This window comes from Macaca thibetana, chromosome 11 (genome assembly GCF_024542745.1).
Source record: "Macaca thibetana thibetana isolate TM-01 chromosome 11, ASM2454274v1, whole genome shotgun sequence".
NCBI lineage: Eukaryota > Metazoa > Chordata > Mammalia > Primates > Cercopithecidae > Macaca > Macaca thibetana.
The window spans coordinates 105031185-105047890 of NC_065588.1; the positions used below are offsets into that span (position 1 = coordinate 105031185).

General features: G+C 47.9%; 2 protein-coding genes across 5 annotated transcripts in view; both read right to left on the reverse strand.

The window, feature by feature from the left end:
• Positions 1-15604, reverse strand: part of SELPLG (selectin P ligand) — a 304877-nt gene extending 289273 nt beyond the window's left edge. Inside the window, exon 1 of one of the 2 annotated variants that reach the window (XM_050749809.1) lies at positions 15601-15604. The gene's annotated coding sequence lies outside the window, so the exon portion shown is untranslated. Of the gene's footprint in view, positions 1-12055; positions 12060-15600 lie in introns of those variants that run through there. The other variant, XM_050749808.1, reaches the window with a different exon arrangement.
• Positions 7578-16706, reverse strand: part of SVOP (SV2 related protein) — a 101192-nt gene continuing 92063 nt past the window's right edge. For 2 of the 3 annotated variants that reach the window (XM_050749768.1, XM_050749770.1), the window contains 4 exons: positions 16345-16456; positions 14746-14827; positions 12496-12585; positions 7578-9440 (listed from right to left, as the gene is read on the reverse strand). In XM_050749768.1, coding sequence (XP_050605725.1) covers positions 9234-9440; positions 12496-12585; positions 14746-14827; positions 16345-16456 — 491 coding nt within the window. In that variant the 3' untranslated portion in view covers positions 7578-9233. The remainder of the gene's footprint in view (positions 9441-12495; positions 12586-14745; positions 14828-16344; positions 16457-16706) is intronic. The other variant, XM_050749769.1, reaches the window with a different exon arrangement.

The following is a 16706-nucleotide window of genomic DNA, read 5'->3' on the forward strand; positions in this document are numbered from 1 at the left end:
GTAATTATTATTATAGCTAAAACTTAATATATTCAATCTGGGTACCATACTTTGTGCTGAACTCTTACAAAATATTGCTCATTTAATCCTTACACATGCCTCATAAGGTAGCTATTAACCCATTTCATAGGTGAGAAGACTGAGGCACAGAAAGGCAGCCTGGCTGGGTGCGGTGGCTCATGCCTGTAATCCCAGCACTTTGGGAAGCCGAGGAAGGTAGATCACTTGAGGTCAGAGTTCGACACAAGCCTGACCAACACGGTGAAACCCTGTTTCTACTAAAAATAAAAACATTAGCCAGGCGTGGTGGCAGGTGCCTGTAATCCCAGCTACTCTGGAGGCTGAGGCAGGAAAATCGCTTGAACCCAGGAGGTGGAGGTTGCAGTAAGCCGAGATCATGCCACTGCACTCCAGCCTGGGTGACACAGTGAGTTTCTGTCAAAAAAAAAAAAAAAAAAAAAGAAAAAAGAAAAGAAAAGAAAAGAAGAAAGAAAAAGAGAGAGAGAGACAGAAAGAGAAAGAAAGAAAAGAAAAAGAAAAAAAGAAAGAATGAAAGAAAAAGAAAGAGAAAGAAAGAAAGAAAGAAGGAAAGAAAGGAAAGAAAGAGAGAGAGAAAAGAAAAAGAAAAGAACGAGGCAGCCTGAAGTCAATAGCTGGGATGGGATAGAATGGAGATTCTGGCTCAGAAACTATGCGATTCCAGTGCTTCATTTTCTTTCCCCGCCCCCGATGGAGTCTTGCTCTTTCGCCCAGGCTGGAGTGCAGTGGTGTGATCTTGACTCATTGCATCCTCCACCTCCCGGGTTCAAGCAATTGTCCTGCCTCAGCCTCACAGGTAGCTGGGATTACAGGCACACACTACCATGCCCGGCTAATTTTTGTGTTTTTAGTAGAGACGGGGTTTCACCATGTTGGTCAGGCTGGTCTCAAACTCCTGACCTTGTGATCTGCCCACCTCGGCCTCCCAAGTGCTGGGATTACAGGCATGAGCCACCACACCAGGCCCAGTGCTTCACTTTCAACTACCACACAAGACTGAATCCAAACTGTGGAGGGGGTAGGGTGCGGGGTGGTGGAGGGGTGGGGAATATGTAGATGTGAAGGGATGGGTTGGGCCTCTTCCTCAACTCTCTCTGTAAGCACACTGGGAAGGAACTAGCTCTCTCTTCCTCATAGCTACATTTGGGCCAAGATGAGAGGACTCTGACAAGGCTCCCAGGGCAAGGGCACTTCCTGGTGCTTGGAGTAAGACCCAGCATTTAGTTTTTGACCAATGTGATTTCTTTACCCAACCTAAAAGTCTGTAGGACAGGGGTCCCCAAAGGCAGGGGTCCCCAGTCCCCAGGCCGTGGACTGATAATGGTCTGTGGCCTGTTAGGAACTGGGCTGCACAGCAGGACGGGGCGGTGGGTGAGCGAGCATTACCGCATGAGCTCCGCCTCCTGTGAGCTCAGCAGCATAGGAGTGCAAACCCTGTTGTGAACTGTGCATGCGAGGGATCTAGGTTGTGCGCTCCTTATGAGAATTTGTTGTTTTTTTGTTTTTTTGTTTTGTTTTGTTTTGTTTTGTTTTTTTGAGACTGAGTCTGGTTCTTTCGCCCAGGCTGGAGTGCAGTGGCTTCATCTCGGCTTACTGAACCCTCCGCCTCCTGGGTTCAAGTGATTTTCCTGCCTCAGCCTCTCAAGTAACTGGGACTACAGTTGTGTGCCACCACACCTGGCTAATTTTTGTATTTTTAGTAGAGGCAGGTCTTTACCATATTGTCCAGGCTGTTCTTGAACTCCTGACCTCAAGTGATCCACCCACGTTGGCCTCCCAAAGTGCTGGGATTACAGGCATGAGCCACCACCCTCGGCCCCTTATGAGAAATCTAATGCCTGAACTACCACTGCCCCCCACAGAACCCCATCTGTGGAAACATTGTCTTCCACAATACTGGTCCCTGGTGCCAAAAACTTTAGGGACACCTGGTCTAGGGAGAATGATCCCTACCTGCCAGCCAAGGCTAGCCGTCAGTAGAAATCCTATAGGACTGAGTATATAGTGAACTCTCAAAATTGTATGGGGACAGGAGACTCCACATTCAGACCCAAAATGACCGTCTTGTTCTTTCTGCAAATGGTAAGAACCTCCTTGAAAATGTATCCTAAAATTAAGAATAGAAGGACCATGGGGAAATCCTGCATCCCACATAGTTCTGTAGATTTTGTAGTGGTTGATTTCTATACAGGAAGTCTTCACTTAACATCGTTGCTAAAAAGTTAGCTGGGCATGGTGGTGCACACCTGTAATCCCAGCAACTAGGTAGGCTGAGGCACAAGAATTGCTTGAACCCAAGAGGCGGAGGTTGCAGTGAGCCTAGACCACACCACTGCACTCCAGCCTGGGTGACAGAGCGAGACTCTGTCTCCTAAAAAATTACTTAAAATAAAATAAAAACAGGAATGAACATCACATGCACATCTTTGGGGTGTGGGAGGAAACCGGATACCTTGAGAACACCCTTGCAGACGTGGAGAGAACGTGCAAGCTCCACACAGACAGTGGGCCCTGCCAGAATTGATTTTTTTTTTCTCATCAAGGTTGTAACGAAATAACTGTTATTCGAGGATATGTTATACTTTTCCTTTGCCTAACACTGCTACTTCTGTCCTGAAGGCAATTTGCAACCAGATTTTCAGTGAATTCTTGGCAGCTTGATGAATTTAGAAAAGGCTATTCTTTCCTCATTGAATCGTCTTGGCACCTTTGTGGAAAATCAGTTGACTGTAAATGTATGGGTTTGGTCAGGCACAGTGGCTCATGCCTCTAATCCCAACACTGGGAGAGCTAGGTGGGCGGATCACTTGAGCTCAGGAATTCGAGACCACCCTGGGCAACATGGCGAAACCCTGTCTCTACCAAAAATACAAAAATTAGCTGGGCATGGTGGTGCGCACCTTTGGTCCCAGCTACTTGGGAGGCTGAGGTGGGAGGATCGTTGGAGTCTGGGAAGTCGAGGCTGCAGTGAGTTGTGATTGTGCCACTGCACTCCAGTCTGGATGACAGAGCAAGATGCTGTCTCCATAATAAAAATAAAAATAAATATATGGGTTTATTTTTGGACCCTATTCCATGGATCTATCTTATGCTAGTACCACACTGTCTTGATTTCCATAGCACTGTATTACTTTTTTTTTTTTTTGAGACGGAGTCTCGCTCTGTCACCCAGGCTGGAGTGCAGTGGTGTGATCTTGGCTCACTGCAAGCTCCATCTCCCGGGTTCACGCCATTCTCCTGCCTCAGCCTCCCGAGTAGCTGGGACTATAGGCGCCCGCCACCACGCCCAGCTAATTTTTAAAAATATTTTTAGTAGAGACGAGGTTTCACCGTGTTAGCCAGGATGGTCTCGATTTCCTGACCTCGTGATCCGCCTGCCTCAGCCTCCCAAAGTGCTGGGATTACAGGCGTGAGCTACTGCGCCCGGCCTGTAGTACATTTTAAAATCAGGAAGTGTGAGTCCTCTAACTTTGTTCCTCTTTTTCAAGATTTTTGTTTTGGCTCTTCTGGGTCATTTTCATTTCTGTGTGAGTTTAAAATCAGCCTGGCAGGCTAGGCATGGTGGCTCACACCTGTAATCCCAGCACTTTGGGAGGCAGAGGCTGGCAGATCACTTGAGGCCAGGAGTTCAAGACTAGCAGGAACTACATGGTGAAACCACGTCTCTACCAAAAATACAAAAAATTAGCTGGGCATGGTGGCGCACACCTGTAATTCCAGCTACTCGGGAGGCTGAGGCAGGAGAATTGCTTGAACCCAGGGGGAGGAGGTCGCAGTGAGCTGAGATCGCGCCATTGCACTCCAGCCTGGGTGACAGAGCAAGATTCTGTCTCAAATACATATATTTAAAAAAATCAGCTTGACAATTTCTGCAAAACAAACAAACAAACAAAAAGAACAAAGTCAGCTGAGAGAGTTTGACAGGGATTGTGTTGAATCTATAGGTCATTTGTAGAGTATGGGTTGACATCTTAACAATTTTAGGTCTTCTGATTCATGAATATGAAATGTTTCTCCATTTATTTAGACCTTCAATTTCTTTCAGCAATGTTTTGTAGTTTGTAGGTCTTACACTGCATTTGTTAAATTTATTCCTAAGTATTTTACTTGTTTTGATGCTACTGGGAGGGGAATTGTTTCCCAGGCTGGTCTCAAACTTCTGGGCTCAAGCAATCCTCCCATTTGGACTTCCTAAGTGCTGGGATTACAGTCATGAGCCACTGCACCCGGGGTTTTTTGTTTGTTTGTTTTTTTAAGAGACAGGATCTCTCATTCTGTCATTCAGGCTGGAAAGCTGTGGTGCGATCAAAGCTAACTGCAGCCTCAAACTCCTGGCCTTAAGTGATCCTCCTGCATCAGCCTCCCAAAGTGCTGGGATTATGGGCATGAGCCACTGCACCCAGCCAGGACCATGTCTTATGATGTTTTGCATCCTCAGTGTTGAATATCATGTCCAGTACATGCTGGATGTTCCGTGCATACTGACCACTTGCCACGTTATGATCTGTCAGAGAGTTCTGATGAACAGACTTGAGAGTGTATGCACATGTCACTGCAGATTCCAGGCATACCAGCAATTGTCTGTGCCACCCTGCCAAAGGGCAGGCCAATGCCGCCGTGTCTGTACCTCTCCACCACTCCTTCCTGACCCAACTTAATTGGACCAGGACTCAATCCAACATTAAATTCGGCCAATCAGCTTCATTTCCTGAAGATCTGGGAGCGGGGCACTGAGCAGCTGAGTCAGGTATGTTTGCAGAGCTGAGTTATGAGGCCCTGTGCATGATGGTGCATACACAGCAGCCATGAGGAAACAGAAGGAAGCCAGACTCGTTTCTGGCAGAAAAGGGCAGAAACAAGAGCTACAGATTCAGAGGGGCAGCTGTCTTGGGCCTTGGTGGTTCCCCAGATCCCAGTTCCACTGAATGACACCGGGCTGTACTTTATTCCTATGCAATCTCTCTAAACTGTCAGAGGCTACAAACCATCAGCTCATCAACCAAAGCTGCACTACAGATGCATTTTATTGAACTCACACATCATTTGAACATTTTTGATCAAATATACTAATATTTGGAGATTTCACAGAAAATCCTAGACTCCTCTCTTGAACATTGGAAGATCTGGTCCCACTGGACCCATGGTGGAACAGCATCAGCTGGAAGGGAGTTGCGGCCACCCGCTGCAGACAGCGCTGGCGTTTCTCTTGTCCTTATACCTTTTCCATTTCACTGATTTACATTCCCTGAATTTCCCCTGTAGGAAATTAACTACTGATCCCAGTCTTATAATAAAGCTCTGTTCCTTAATTTTAATTACCCTGAGTAGAATTTCTGTTCCTGGCCACAAAACAGCACTGATGAGAGCTCTGTGGCCTACACATCCATGGCAGGCTCCTTGCAACCATCACCTATTCAACAGCCATTGCTATCCTTCTTCTGTGCTAACAGAATCCCAATTTTGTGTTCAAGAGACTGTGGGTATCCCTTGGTGCTGGTAGGCCCTTCCTTCCAGCCCCATAGCAGGACTTGTGCTGGGATGGACATGACACCCAGGTCGGATCAATGAGAAGCAATGGTAAATCTGCTGGGGGACTTCCTTTTCTAACCAAAACCAACAGACTCTTCTGAAAGAAAACGTTTTATGACTGCTCCTTTCCCATTCTACTTTCTTTGAAAATAAATATGATGTCCAGCACAGGGGCAGCCATTTTGTGACCATGAGGTTTCAAGCACAGGGTCAAATGGCCAAAATGCAGAGGATGGTGACAAGGAAAGGCAAAAAGAAGCTGGGTTCTTGATAACATTGTTACATGTTGAACCTTCTCTGATCTCTGCCTGGTTTTGGTTCTAATGGTTTAAGCAACTATTGACTGGGATTACTGTTATTAGGTTGTTGCAAAAGTAATTGCATTTGGGAGGCTGAGGTGGACGGATCACTTGAGGTCAGGAGTTTGAAACATGGTGCAGTCTGATCAACATGGTGAAACCTGTCTGTACTAAAAATACAAAAATTAGCCAAGCGTCAAGCTGGGCACCGTAATCCCAGCTACTCAGGAGGCTGAGACAGGAGAATCACTTGAACCTGGGAGGTGGAGTTGCAGTGAGCTGAGACTCCGTCTCAAAAAAAAAAAGTAATTGCAGTTTTTGCCGTTGAAAGTAATGGCAGGGGAGACTTTTGATCTCATCATTCAAGGCTTTCTGTTGCTTAATATTATATTAAAAACAATGAATATTCATACTCATTTCAAAGTCAATTCCTAAGATACTGTTTCATCCCATTGTGAACACCACCAAGGTCTGTTATATGTTTTTCAGAATACTTGAAGTAAGAGAAAGACAGAAATACATAGCTCTGGGTACACTAAATATATTTTGCCACTTTCTGAGATCTTTCCTAACTCTGAGAGAAACATGGCATTTCCATTAATGAAAACAGGAGCTTTTTAAATAGGATTGTTCAAAATTAGATACAAATGTCTTCAGCTAAAGGTCTCACGTATTCAGAGGTTGGGGTGCCTTTTGTGATAGCTCTTATATCATTTGATAATATTGATTTTTTGAACAGGGCAGGCTATTTAGAAGGCAATGAGGTTTTTTTGTTGTTGTTTTTTGTTTTGTTTTGTTTTTGAGATGGAGTCTTGCTCTGTCGCCCAGGCTGGAGTACAGTGGTGCAATCTCAGCTCACTGCAAGCTCCGCCTCCCAGGTTCACGCCATTCTCCTGCCTCAGCCTCCCAAGTAGCTGGGACTACAGGCACCCGCCACCATGTCCGACTAATTTTTTTTTTTTTTAATTTTTAGTAGAGACGGGGTTTTACCATGTTAGCCAGGATGGTCTCGATCTCCTGACCTTGTGATCCGCCTGCCTCGGCCTCCCAAAGTGCTGGGATTACAGGTGTGAGCCATAGCGCCCAGCAAGAGTTTTTAACTTTCACTTTCTCAAATAGAGAAAGCCCTCAATTGTAAACCCCTTTACCCTAGTCTCTGGGAAATATTCCTGCCCACCAAGTACTCTATCCCCACCTAGCCCCCAGCGCCACTGGGTTATTCTAGGGTGAGGGAATGGACATGATCATCCAGCAGCATCTGACCAGCCGGAAGGCAAAAGAAACAAGCACAAGTTCTGTGTTACCCAGGAAAGCTCAGCTGTCTGGAAATAATTAGAGCTACAGCCACGCGTGGTTCAAGGAAATGTGGTTGTCAGAGAGAGACAGAGATCTGCCAAGCTGTCTCCTCTCCAACTGCCTGGGTCGAGGGGGCTGCAGCCCATATTTTAGAGACACAGTATTGTTTGCAGTTGATCTAGAACTTGAGCTGGAAGAAGTCCCCCATCATGACCTGCACACCATTAGAAGAAAGTGTTGTTTCCAACAGGCACAGCCACAATGTTGGCGGCCAACGGTGCATCTTTCACCACTCATTGGAAAGGAGATTATCATACTAAAGCATTGAGATGAATTTCAATGAACAAAGGTAGGAAGACCGTTAGGCTGGACTGTCACTAGGACATGATGACAATGAATCAACTTAGGCTCTTGCAATGTCCATCACTGACATGTTTTAATAAGAGATGAACGCACAAATTGGCTTCCTTGCAATGTTTACTTCAAGCAGTAGGTCAGTCTGTTCTGGCCTTTGATGGGATCTGCCAGCTTCTTCCCTCCTTGTCTAGGTCCCCTGCCTTCACCATGGGGAAAAAAGGCTCCAGTAAACCAAATCCCGGAAGTGATGTCGCCTGCGGAGACCAACTCAAAACCAATTGGCCTCCCTCCTCTTCCTTTGAAAATATATACATTTCATACACCTGAGTCCTCCCACCTCTCTCCACTCCACAGCAGGCTCCATGAATGGAACCCCAGGGGCTGCCTTTGGGTAATGACCAAGATGGCCCTGGACAGAGGAGCAGCTTCACAGCAGGGAATCCTGGTCCCCTGATTCCCATGGGACGAGATGGTGGGTGAAGCATCCTTTTGGTTTCTCTGCCCATTCAGCTGTCTACCCATGCACAAAACCCAAAGCCCTGGATTTTGGATTTTGTACCTGCAACCTGAGTAAACTTTTTCCCCTCAAGAGTCATCATTCAGGCGGGGTGCAGTGGCTCACACCCGTAATCCCAGCACTGTGGGAGGCCGAGGCAGGTGGATCACTTGAGGTCAGGAGTTCAAAACCAGCCTGGCTAACATGGTGAAACCCTGTCTCTACTAAAAAAGTACAGGTGGGCACCTGTAATCCCAGCTACTCGGGAGGCTGAGACAGGAGAATTGCTTGAACCCGGGAGGCAGAGTTGCAGTGAGCCGAGATTCCACCACTGCACTCCCGCCTGGGCGACAGAGCAAGACTCTGTCTCAAAAAAAAAAAAAAAAAAAGGTCACCATTCAACCTGACCAAGGAGGGGGCCAGGAAAGAAGCTGGAACCGTGGCCTTCGCTGCCTCAGAAGGGGAGGCCCCTGCTCTGGCTTGAGCTTGATTCACTTTGGCCTCAGTCCTCAGTTCCCAGGGGGTAACAGCATTCTGAGGTCACCTGGTGCAAGTCCAGCTGTCCCCAGGGACACATCTGGATCTCTTGGTGCCAACAATGGCAACTCCCAAGGGGGCTGGGTGGGGGCACGTAGCTCCAGTTTGAATGCACCATGTCCATCTGCCAGAGAATCCACTGGTCAGGTTCTAGGGAGGCAAACAGGGGGCCCCTGTCAGGAAATAGCTGCTCAGATCACACCTAGATCACCTGTCATTTCAAAGAAGAAAGCCTGGGTCGGTGGGTGTGGGGGAAACCTACTGAACAGGTCTGGTGGGTGGACAGCAGGTGTCACATGGGCCTGAGCCTGAACGGTATCTACAGAGAAATCTTTTGGTTGTTCACTGAGGGTGTGGCCAGGTGACTCTGGGTGGTGTCTGATTGGTTGCTGGCATCACCAGACCCTCCTAATATGGGTAGTTTTCCCATGTAGATCCACAGATTATGAACAAACCTTTCACCACATATACAGAGAACCCCCTAGAGCAAGTATCTCCCCATCCCTGGGTGGACCTCAATGAAGATGAGCAAACTGATTCAAGACATAAAACCTTGTTGGTCCAGGTCGTACTCTTGGGTGAGTTCTTGATGTCGGCAGTGACAATCAGTGCCCCGGTTAGGGCCCGCCAGCCCCCCGAGCTCTGCAGCCTCAAAGACCAGCACAGTCCCCCATCAGTCACTATTCCTGAGAGCCAGAGTTCGACCTGGTAACACCTGCACCGTGCATTCCTCGGCCGACCATCTCCTGGCCCCATTCCCGGTGGCTGGACTCCTGCAATCCTCGGCCTTTGGTCTCGATGGGCAAAAAGCAGGAGGCCAGGGCAGCCAGGAGGCAGCAGCCACTGTAAACTGCCAGAGTCAGGTACACAGAGGATTCCAGCATCACCTAGGGGAAGGAAACATGGGTCGGTGAATGTATCCCTTCTGAAGCACAGACAGCGCCAACCATCAAATAGTATTAGTAACATCAGGCCTCTCATGATACTTGGTTGCTAAAAAGAATCTGGTGATTCCCTCCTCTCCCTTTTTGTCCCTCTCTCTCCTTGTGACACGCCTGCCCCTCCTTCACCTTCCTCCATGAGTAAAAGCTTCCTGAGGCCTCACCAGAAGTCAAGCAGATGCTGGTGCCATGCTTGTACAGTCTGCAGAATCATGAGTCAAATAAATCTCTTTTCTTCATAAATTACCTGGTCTCAAGTATCCTTTTTTTTTTTTTTTGAGATGGAGTTTCGTTCTTGTTGCCCAGGCTGGAGTGCAATGGCGCAATCTTGCCTCACCACAACCTCCATCTCCCAGGTTCAAGCGATTCTCCTCCCAAGTAACTGGGACTACAGGCATGCGCCACCACGCCTGGCTAATTTTGTATTTTTAGTAGAGACGGGGTTTCTCCATGTTGGGCAGGCTGGTCTCGAACTCCTGACCTCAAGTGATCCACCCGCCTTGGCCTCTCAAAGTGCTGAGATTACAGGTGTGAGCCACCGTGCCCAACCAGGTATTCCTTTAAAGCAACACAAAATGGACCAACACAGATGTCATGCCACAGCCCTATGAGCTAAGTACTTCATCCCCATTCTACAAAGGAGAAAACTGAGGCTCAAAGAGGATAAGTGGTTCCTACCCAAGTTCATACACATAATAAGGATGGGGCTGGGATTTGAACTTGGGTCTGCTAAGCTTGAGTCTGGGCTCCTTATAACTCTTCTCTCCTCTGGAACAGTGCAGTGCCTGTGCCAGCTTCCTAGCTTTTGGCATATGGCAAACCACATGGCAGAACTGAGTCCCATTTTCTTTTCTTTTTTTTTTTTTTTTTTTTTTGAGATGGAGTCTCGCTCTGTCTCCCAGGCTGGAGTACAGTGGTGTAAGTGGTGTAATCTCAGCTCACTGCAACCTCCGACTCCAGGGTTCAAGCAATTTTTCTGCCTCAGCCTCCCGAGTAGCTGGGACTACAAGCGCGAGCCACCACACCTGCCTAATTTTTTTGTATTTTTAGTAGAGACGGAGTTTCACCATGTTGGCCACACTGGTCTTGAACTCCTGACCTCAAATGATCCACCCACCTCGGCCTCCCAAACTCCTAGGATTACAGCTGTGAGCCACCGCACCCAGCCCATGTTTTCATTTGCCAAATGGGTGTAGAGTGATGTCACTTCCTAAGAAGAAGAACCTGGGAGCACCTGGCACCGTGCAGGCACATGGTGAGCTCTCAGCCAGTATCAGTTAGGAGTGCCACACAATGGCCAGCACCAAAGTGGAACCGAAACACTTGGCTAAACATGTCTTTAAATTCTGTTTCTCTGAAATATTCAGACTTGGCAAATCCACAGAAAGCAGATGGGTGGTTGCCAGGAGCCTGGGGGAAGTGGGGAATGAGGAGTGACTGCTTAGTGGATCCAGGGGTTTATTTTGGGGTGATGAGAATGTTTTGGAACTAGATAGAAGCAGTGGTTGCCCAGCGCTGTGAATGTGCTGAATGCAACTGAATTGTTCCCTTTAAGATGGTTAATTTTGTTATGTGACGTTTACCTCAATAAAAAAGTGATGCAAACAGAAAAAAACCTGGATTTTCAAAAAGCAGAAAGACTTACTAAGATCTCTAGATACAAATGCTTCATGACACACGAAGAGTTGCAAAATTTTGCAGTGACGTCTAATTATCTAATTAAAAAAGCAGGAACTGGCATATTTATTTGTTTTCCACTAAATTGTGTCGGCGTACTTTTTTTGTTTCCTTTTTTTTTTTCTTTTTGAGACACGGTCTCACTCCATCACCCAGGCCAGAGTGTAGATGGCGCAATCTTGGCTCACTGCAACCTCTGCCTCCTGGGTTCAAGCGATTTTTGTGCCTCAGCCGGAATTACAGGCCACACACCTACTTAACTTTTGTATTTTTAGTAGAGATGGGGGTTTCACCATGTTGGCCAGGCTGGTCTCAAACTACTGACCTGAAGTGATCCGCCCACCTCAGCCTCTGAAACTGCTGGGATTATGGGCATGAGACACAGCACCCAACCCTTCTTTCCTTTTGTTAAAAAAAAAAAAAAAAAAAAAAAAATCGGCCAGGCACAGTGACTCATGTCTGCAATCCCAGCACTTTGGGAGGCCGAGGCGAGCAGATCACGAGGTCAAGAGATGGAGACCATCCTGGCCAAGGTGGTGAAACCTCGTCTCTACTAAAAATACAGAAATTAGCTGGGCGTGGTGGCAGGCGCCTGTAATTCCAGCTACTTGGAAGGCTGAGGCAGGAGAATCGCTTGAATCTGGGAGGCAGAGGTCGCAGTGAGCGGAGATCGCGCCACTGTACTCCATCCTGGGTGACAGAGTGAGATTCCGTCTCAAAAAAAAAAATTCAACTTTTATCATAGTTTAAGGGGTCCACTGCAGGTTTGTTACACGGGTATATTGCATGATGCTGAAGTTTGGGGTTCAAATGACCCCATCCCCCAGGTAGTGAGCACAGTACCCAATAAGTGGACTTTTCAGCCCATGACTCCCAACCTTCCTCCCCAGTCTAGTGGTCCCCACTGTCCATTACTCCTATTTTTATGTCTATGTGTATTCAATGTCTAGCTCCCAAGAGAACATGCGATATTTGGTTTTCTATTCTTGCACTAATTCGCTCACAGTGGCCCACTTGTTTTCATCCAAAATTTTTTTTAAGCAAATCATATGGCAGCCCAAGGATTTTCTTCACAGGGAAGACGTGGGTTTGACTCCTGGATTGTCTGCTTTCCAGCTGCATGACCTTGGGCGTGTCATTTTAGCCCCTGAGCCTCTGTTTTCTCATCTGCAGGCAATATTTCTTCTGTCCTCAGGTGTGTTGTTAGGATAAAATGAGCAAATGCACCCTGAGGGCTCTGGGGGCCGTCGGCATGTAGTAACTGCTTCCTGTGCATGGGGTTTTGTCACCCTCCCACCCCTCTGTATTTGGGGGCGTCACCTACCTGGGCAATGAACGGAGTGATGAGAGCACCCACTCTTGCCATGCCACTGCAGGTGCCCAGGCCGAGGGCCCGCGTTGCCGTGGGGTAGACCTGAAACACAGCAGCTGGATATGGGCATGGGGACATTCAGGTTCCTCCCACCGCTCCAGCTCCAGGCTGATAGGACCAACCCCAGGGGCAGGCCTGAAGTTAGGGCAAATCCCGCCAGTGTTGGTTACGCCCTTAAGGGAAAGGAATCCTCACCCCAAAGGGCACAGGAGGTTCAACTCAGAACTAGGGCAAGAGGCTGAGCTGTGGGTGGGAACCCAGTAAAGCGGTCCACTCTATCCTGGGGGGCTCCCCAAAGACTCCTCCACCAGGAACTGCCACAAGTTCAGAATTCAGGGGTTGCTCTCCACCTTCTTTTCATGAGTTCACCTTGAAGCCTGGGTCACCGGCTTTCAAGGGATTTCATAAAGAGAGAGATGGAAATGTTTACAGTCTCTCAGCTTGTACCCAGTAGAGGCCACATGCCTCTTTCTTCCCTAGGCAAAGTGAGAAGGGATTGTGCATCTTCCAGGCCGAGGTAATTAAGAAGGGTGCGTTTTCTCCTCTCCTTTCCCATGTCTGCTGGCTGGGAGGAGGACTCCATGGCCCTAAGCCAGGGCTTCTCAGCCTGAACACTATGGACGTTTTGGGATGGCTCATTCTTTGTCATGGGGTGGGGTTTGCTGTGCCCTGTAGGATGTTCAGCAGCATCCTGGCCTGTACCCACGAGATACCAGTAGCACTTCTGCCTCCCCCTGCCACCTTATGACAATCCAAAATATTGCCAGGCATTGCCAAATGTCCCCTGGGGCAAGATCCCTGGATAAGAAAGGCACACAATGCGAGGAGCCTGGGTCCCCAAATCACTGAAGGAGGAAAGCTGTCCCCCAACCTAGAACATCCATATTGGACTCTTTTATTTACTTATTTGAGACAGGGTCTCACTCTGTCATTCAGGCTGGAGTGCAATGGCACAATCACAGCTCACTGTAGCCTCAACCTCCCCGGGCTCAGGTGATCCTCCCACCTCAGCCCCACCCCAAGTAGCTGGGACCTCAGGCATGTGCCACCACTCCCAGATAATTTTGGTATGTTTTTTAGGGATGGGGTTTCACCATGTTACCCAGGTTGGTCTTGAGCTCCTCAGCTCAAGCGATCCACCCGCCTCGGCCTCCCAAAGTGCTAGGTTTACAGGCGTGAACCACTGTGGCTGGCCTGGGCTTTTTGCAAGTGAGAAGCTGCTCTTGTGTCAAACACTCCACTTTGGGGGTTCTCTGTTACATTAGCTAGCATGTTTTAACAAGTGCAATGCTCAGTGTAGGAAGCTTTCAAAGAATAAAAACATGAAGAGGAAAATATAAAACTCATTGAGGTTCTCAACATTCAAGAGATTTGTTCCATTTTTTATGTATATTCCTCTAGCTTTTTCTGGATTGTATATAGCACATATGTCTTCATTCACTTACTTATTCAGCACATACTTTTTGAGTTCATACCATATGCATTTATACATGATATTTCAATTCACTCAATTACATAAACAATATAGAAATATATTCTCCTCGTAAAAAAATCAAAATGCCTAAATTCTCTCTTGATCCACTCCCTCTGCCGGGAAAATTCTTCCCATAGGACCCTACTATTAGTGATATCTTTGGAATGTATCTTCCCAGATATGTTCAAAAATATACATATGGAAAATACAGTATTTTAAAAATACATAAATGGTATCATGTCATACATATTATTCTGCAATTTGCCTCTTCCATTCAGTAGTATGTCTTAAAATCCTATCCACATCAATACACAGACATCCACATCGTTCTTTTTTTTTTTTTTTTGAGATAGGGTCTTGCTCTGTTGCCCAGGCTGGAGTGCAGTGGCATGATCATGGCTCACTGCAGCCTTCAACTCCTGGGCTTAAGTGATCCTCCCACCTCAGCCTTCTGAGTAGCTGGAACTACAGGTGTGCACCACCACAGCCTGGCTAATTTTTATTTTACTTTTTTAGAGAGAGGGTCTTGCTATGTTGCTCAGGCTGGTCTCACACTTCCAGGCTCAAGTGATCCTCCCGCCTTGGCCTCCCAAAGTGTTGGGATTACAGGCGTGAGCCACTGCGCCCACCATCTCATTCTTTTTAATGGTTTCTGGAAGCAGAGCATCCCCCACAGCCACTCTCCCACCACCGCCCATTTCCCAGCAGCTCCCAGACACCCCTCCTACCTCAGGTGTGTAAACATATGCCGCTTGAAAGCCTCCAGAAATAAACGCTCTTGCAATGAAGAGTAACAGAGTGAGCACATTTCTAGGAGGAGGATAAAGGCAGATGATGGCATTGCTTTCTGTCTGCTTGTTTCAGCATAGTCCTATCTTCCCAGGCAGTGTCAATGCCCTAGCATTAGGCAAAGGTTACCCCTCCCTGATGCTCATTGATACAGACATGTGGGCACACATATTTCAGTATCATCTTGACAGTCCTGCTTTTGTAAGTTCGTCATTCTTCAAAGTACCAGGCTGAGAGATGGGAACACCTGTGGTGCCCAGGATGGGCACAAGATTAGGGAGAAGTGACATAAATAGTGGAAAGCTCAGACAGGAACTTGGCTGGGGGCGGAGCAGGAATTGAGCCAGGGGCCAGCTGAGCTGGGGAAAGTAAACCACTATTCAGTATTCTTAGGATAATTCTGATCCCAACCCTCTGTCCCATTGTTCCCATAAATGTTCCAGAACACCAACATTTCAGGGTCGAAGCTACATCTCCCAACCTTCCTCAGACCAGGAGGTGGCCTACAGATTCCTCATTGGGTATGGTCTGGGGCCTCTTAGAGATCAAGAGAGGCATAAGCCATTTCCATATTTTGAGGTTCTTGGCAAATGGAAAAATGGAGAAATGTTAAAATGGGATTACAAAACAGGGCCTATTTGAAATATTTCTATTGAACAAGTTAACAGTTTTAACATATACATAAATAGCTACATTTATGATCCCACTGGGAGATGATATCAAAAGTCTAAATTTGGCATCATTAGAGCAAAACTGGAGCCAAAGTTCCCCCCGACTACAACCCCCATCAGAGGCCCCTCCCTAGGCCTGATCTTTTATCCAGTTGTGAGGCAGCCATGAGCCTCAGTCCTAGTGAGCACCTGTACCTTTGCCTGTTTCTGCACCCACTCCTGGGCCTGCACTGACACCGGCACCCCCACTTGTACCCACACTTGGGCCTACACCCACACCTGGGCCAGCACACACACCTACACCCACACTTGGGCCTACACTCACACCTGGGCCAGCACACACACCTACACCCACACTTGGGCCTACACCCACACCTGGGCCAGCACACACACCTACACCCACACTTGGGCCTACACTCACACCTGGGTCTGCACCCCCACCTGCACCCACACCTGCACCCATACTTGGGCCAATACCCACACCTGAGCCTCACCCACACCTGTACCTACACTTGGGCTTATACCCACACCTGGGCCTGTACCCACACCTACACCCACACCTGGCCCTGCACTTACACCTGCACCCACACTTGGGCCTATACCCACACCTGGGCCTGCACCACACCTGTGCCCACACTTGGGCCTATACACACACCTGAGTCTGCATCTATACCTGGGCATACACCAACACCTGCACTCACACCTGTACCTGTAGCCATACACACACCTACACCCACACTTGGGCCTGCACCTCCACCTGGGCTTACACTAACATCTGGCCTGCACCTCTACCTGGGCCTGCACCCACACCTGCACCCGCACCTCCACCTGTGCCCATACTCACACCTAGGCCTGCAGATCGCCTACCTTCCAACACAGATAAACAGCAGGAGGCTACAGAAGGAGAAGATGACGAAGCACAGGGCCATGGTCTTCTTGCGCCCCAGGCGGTCAATAATCCACAGAGTCACAAGGACACCTGGAAGGGGAGTGGGGAGAGATAGGCAGCTTCTGACGTGATTCCCAATGCCCTCCACCCTGGTAGTACAGCCTGTACCATCCCCTCCCCTGGAGGGTGGACTAGACCTAGTGACTGACTTCTAATGACTAGAAGACAGCAGAAGTGATAAGATGTCACTTGTGAGGTCAGGTGATAAAAGACTGTGACTTCTATCTTGGTGTTTTCTCTCCCTGGCCCTTCTCATGTATTTGCTTTAATGGAGAAGGCC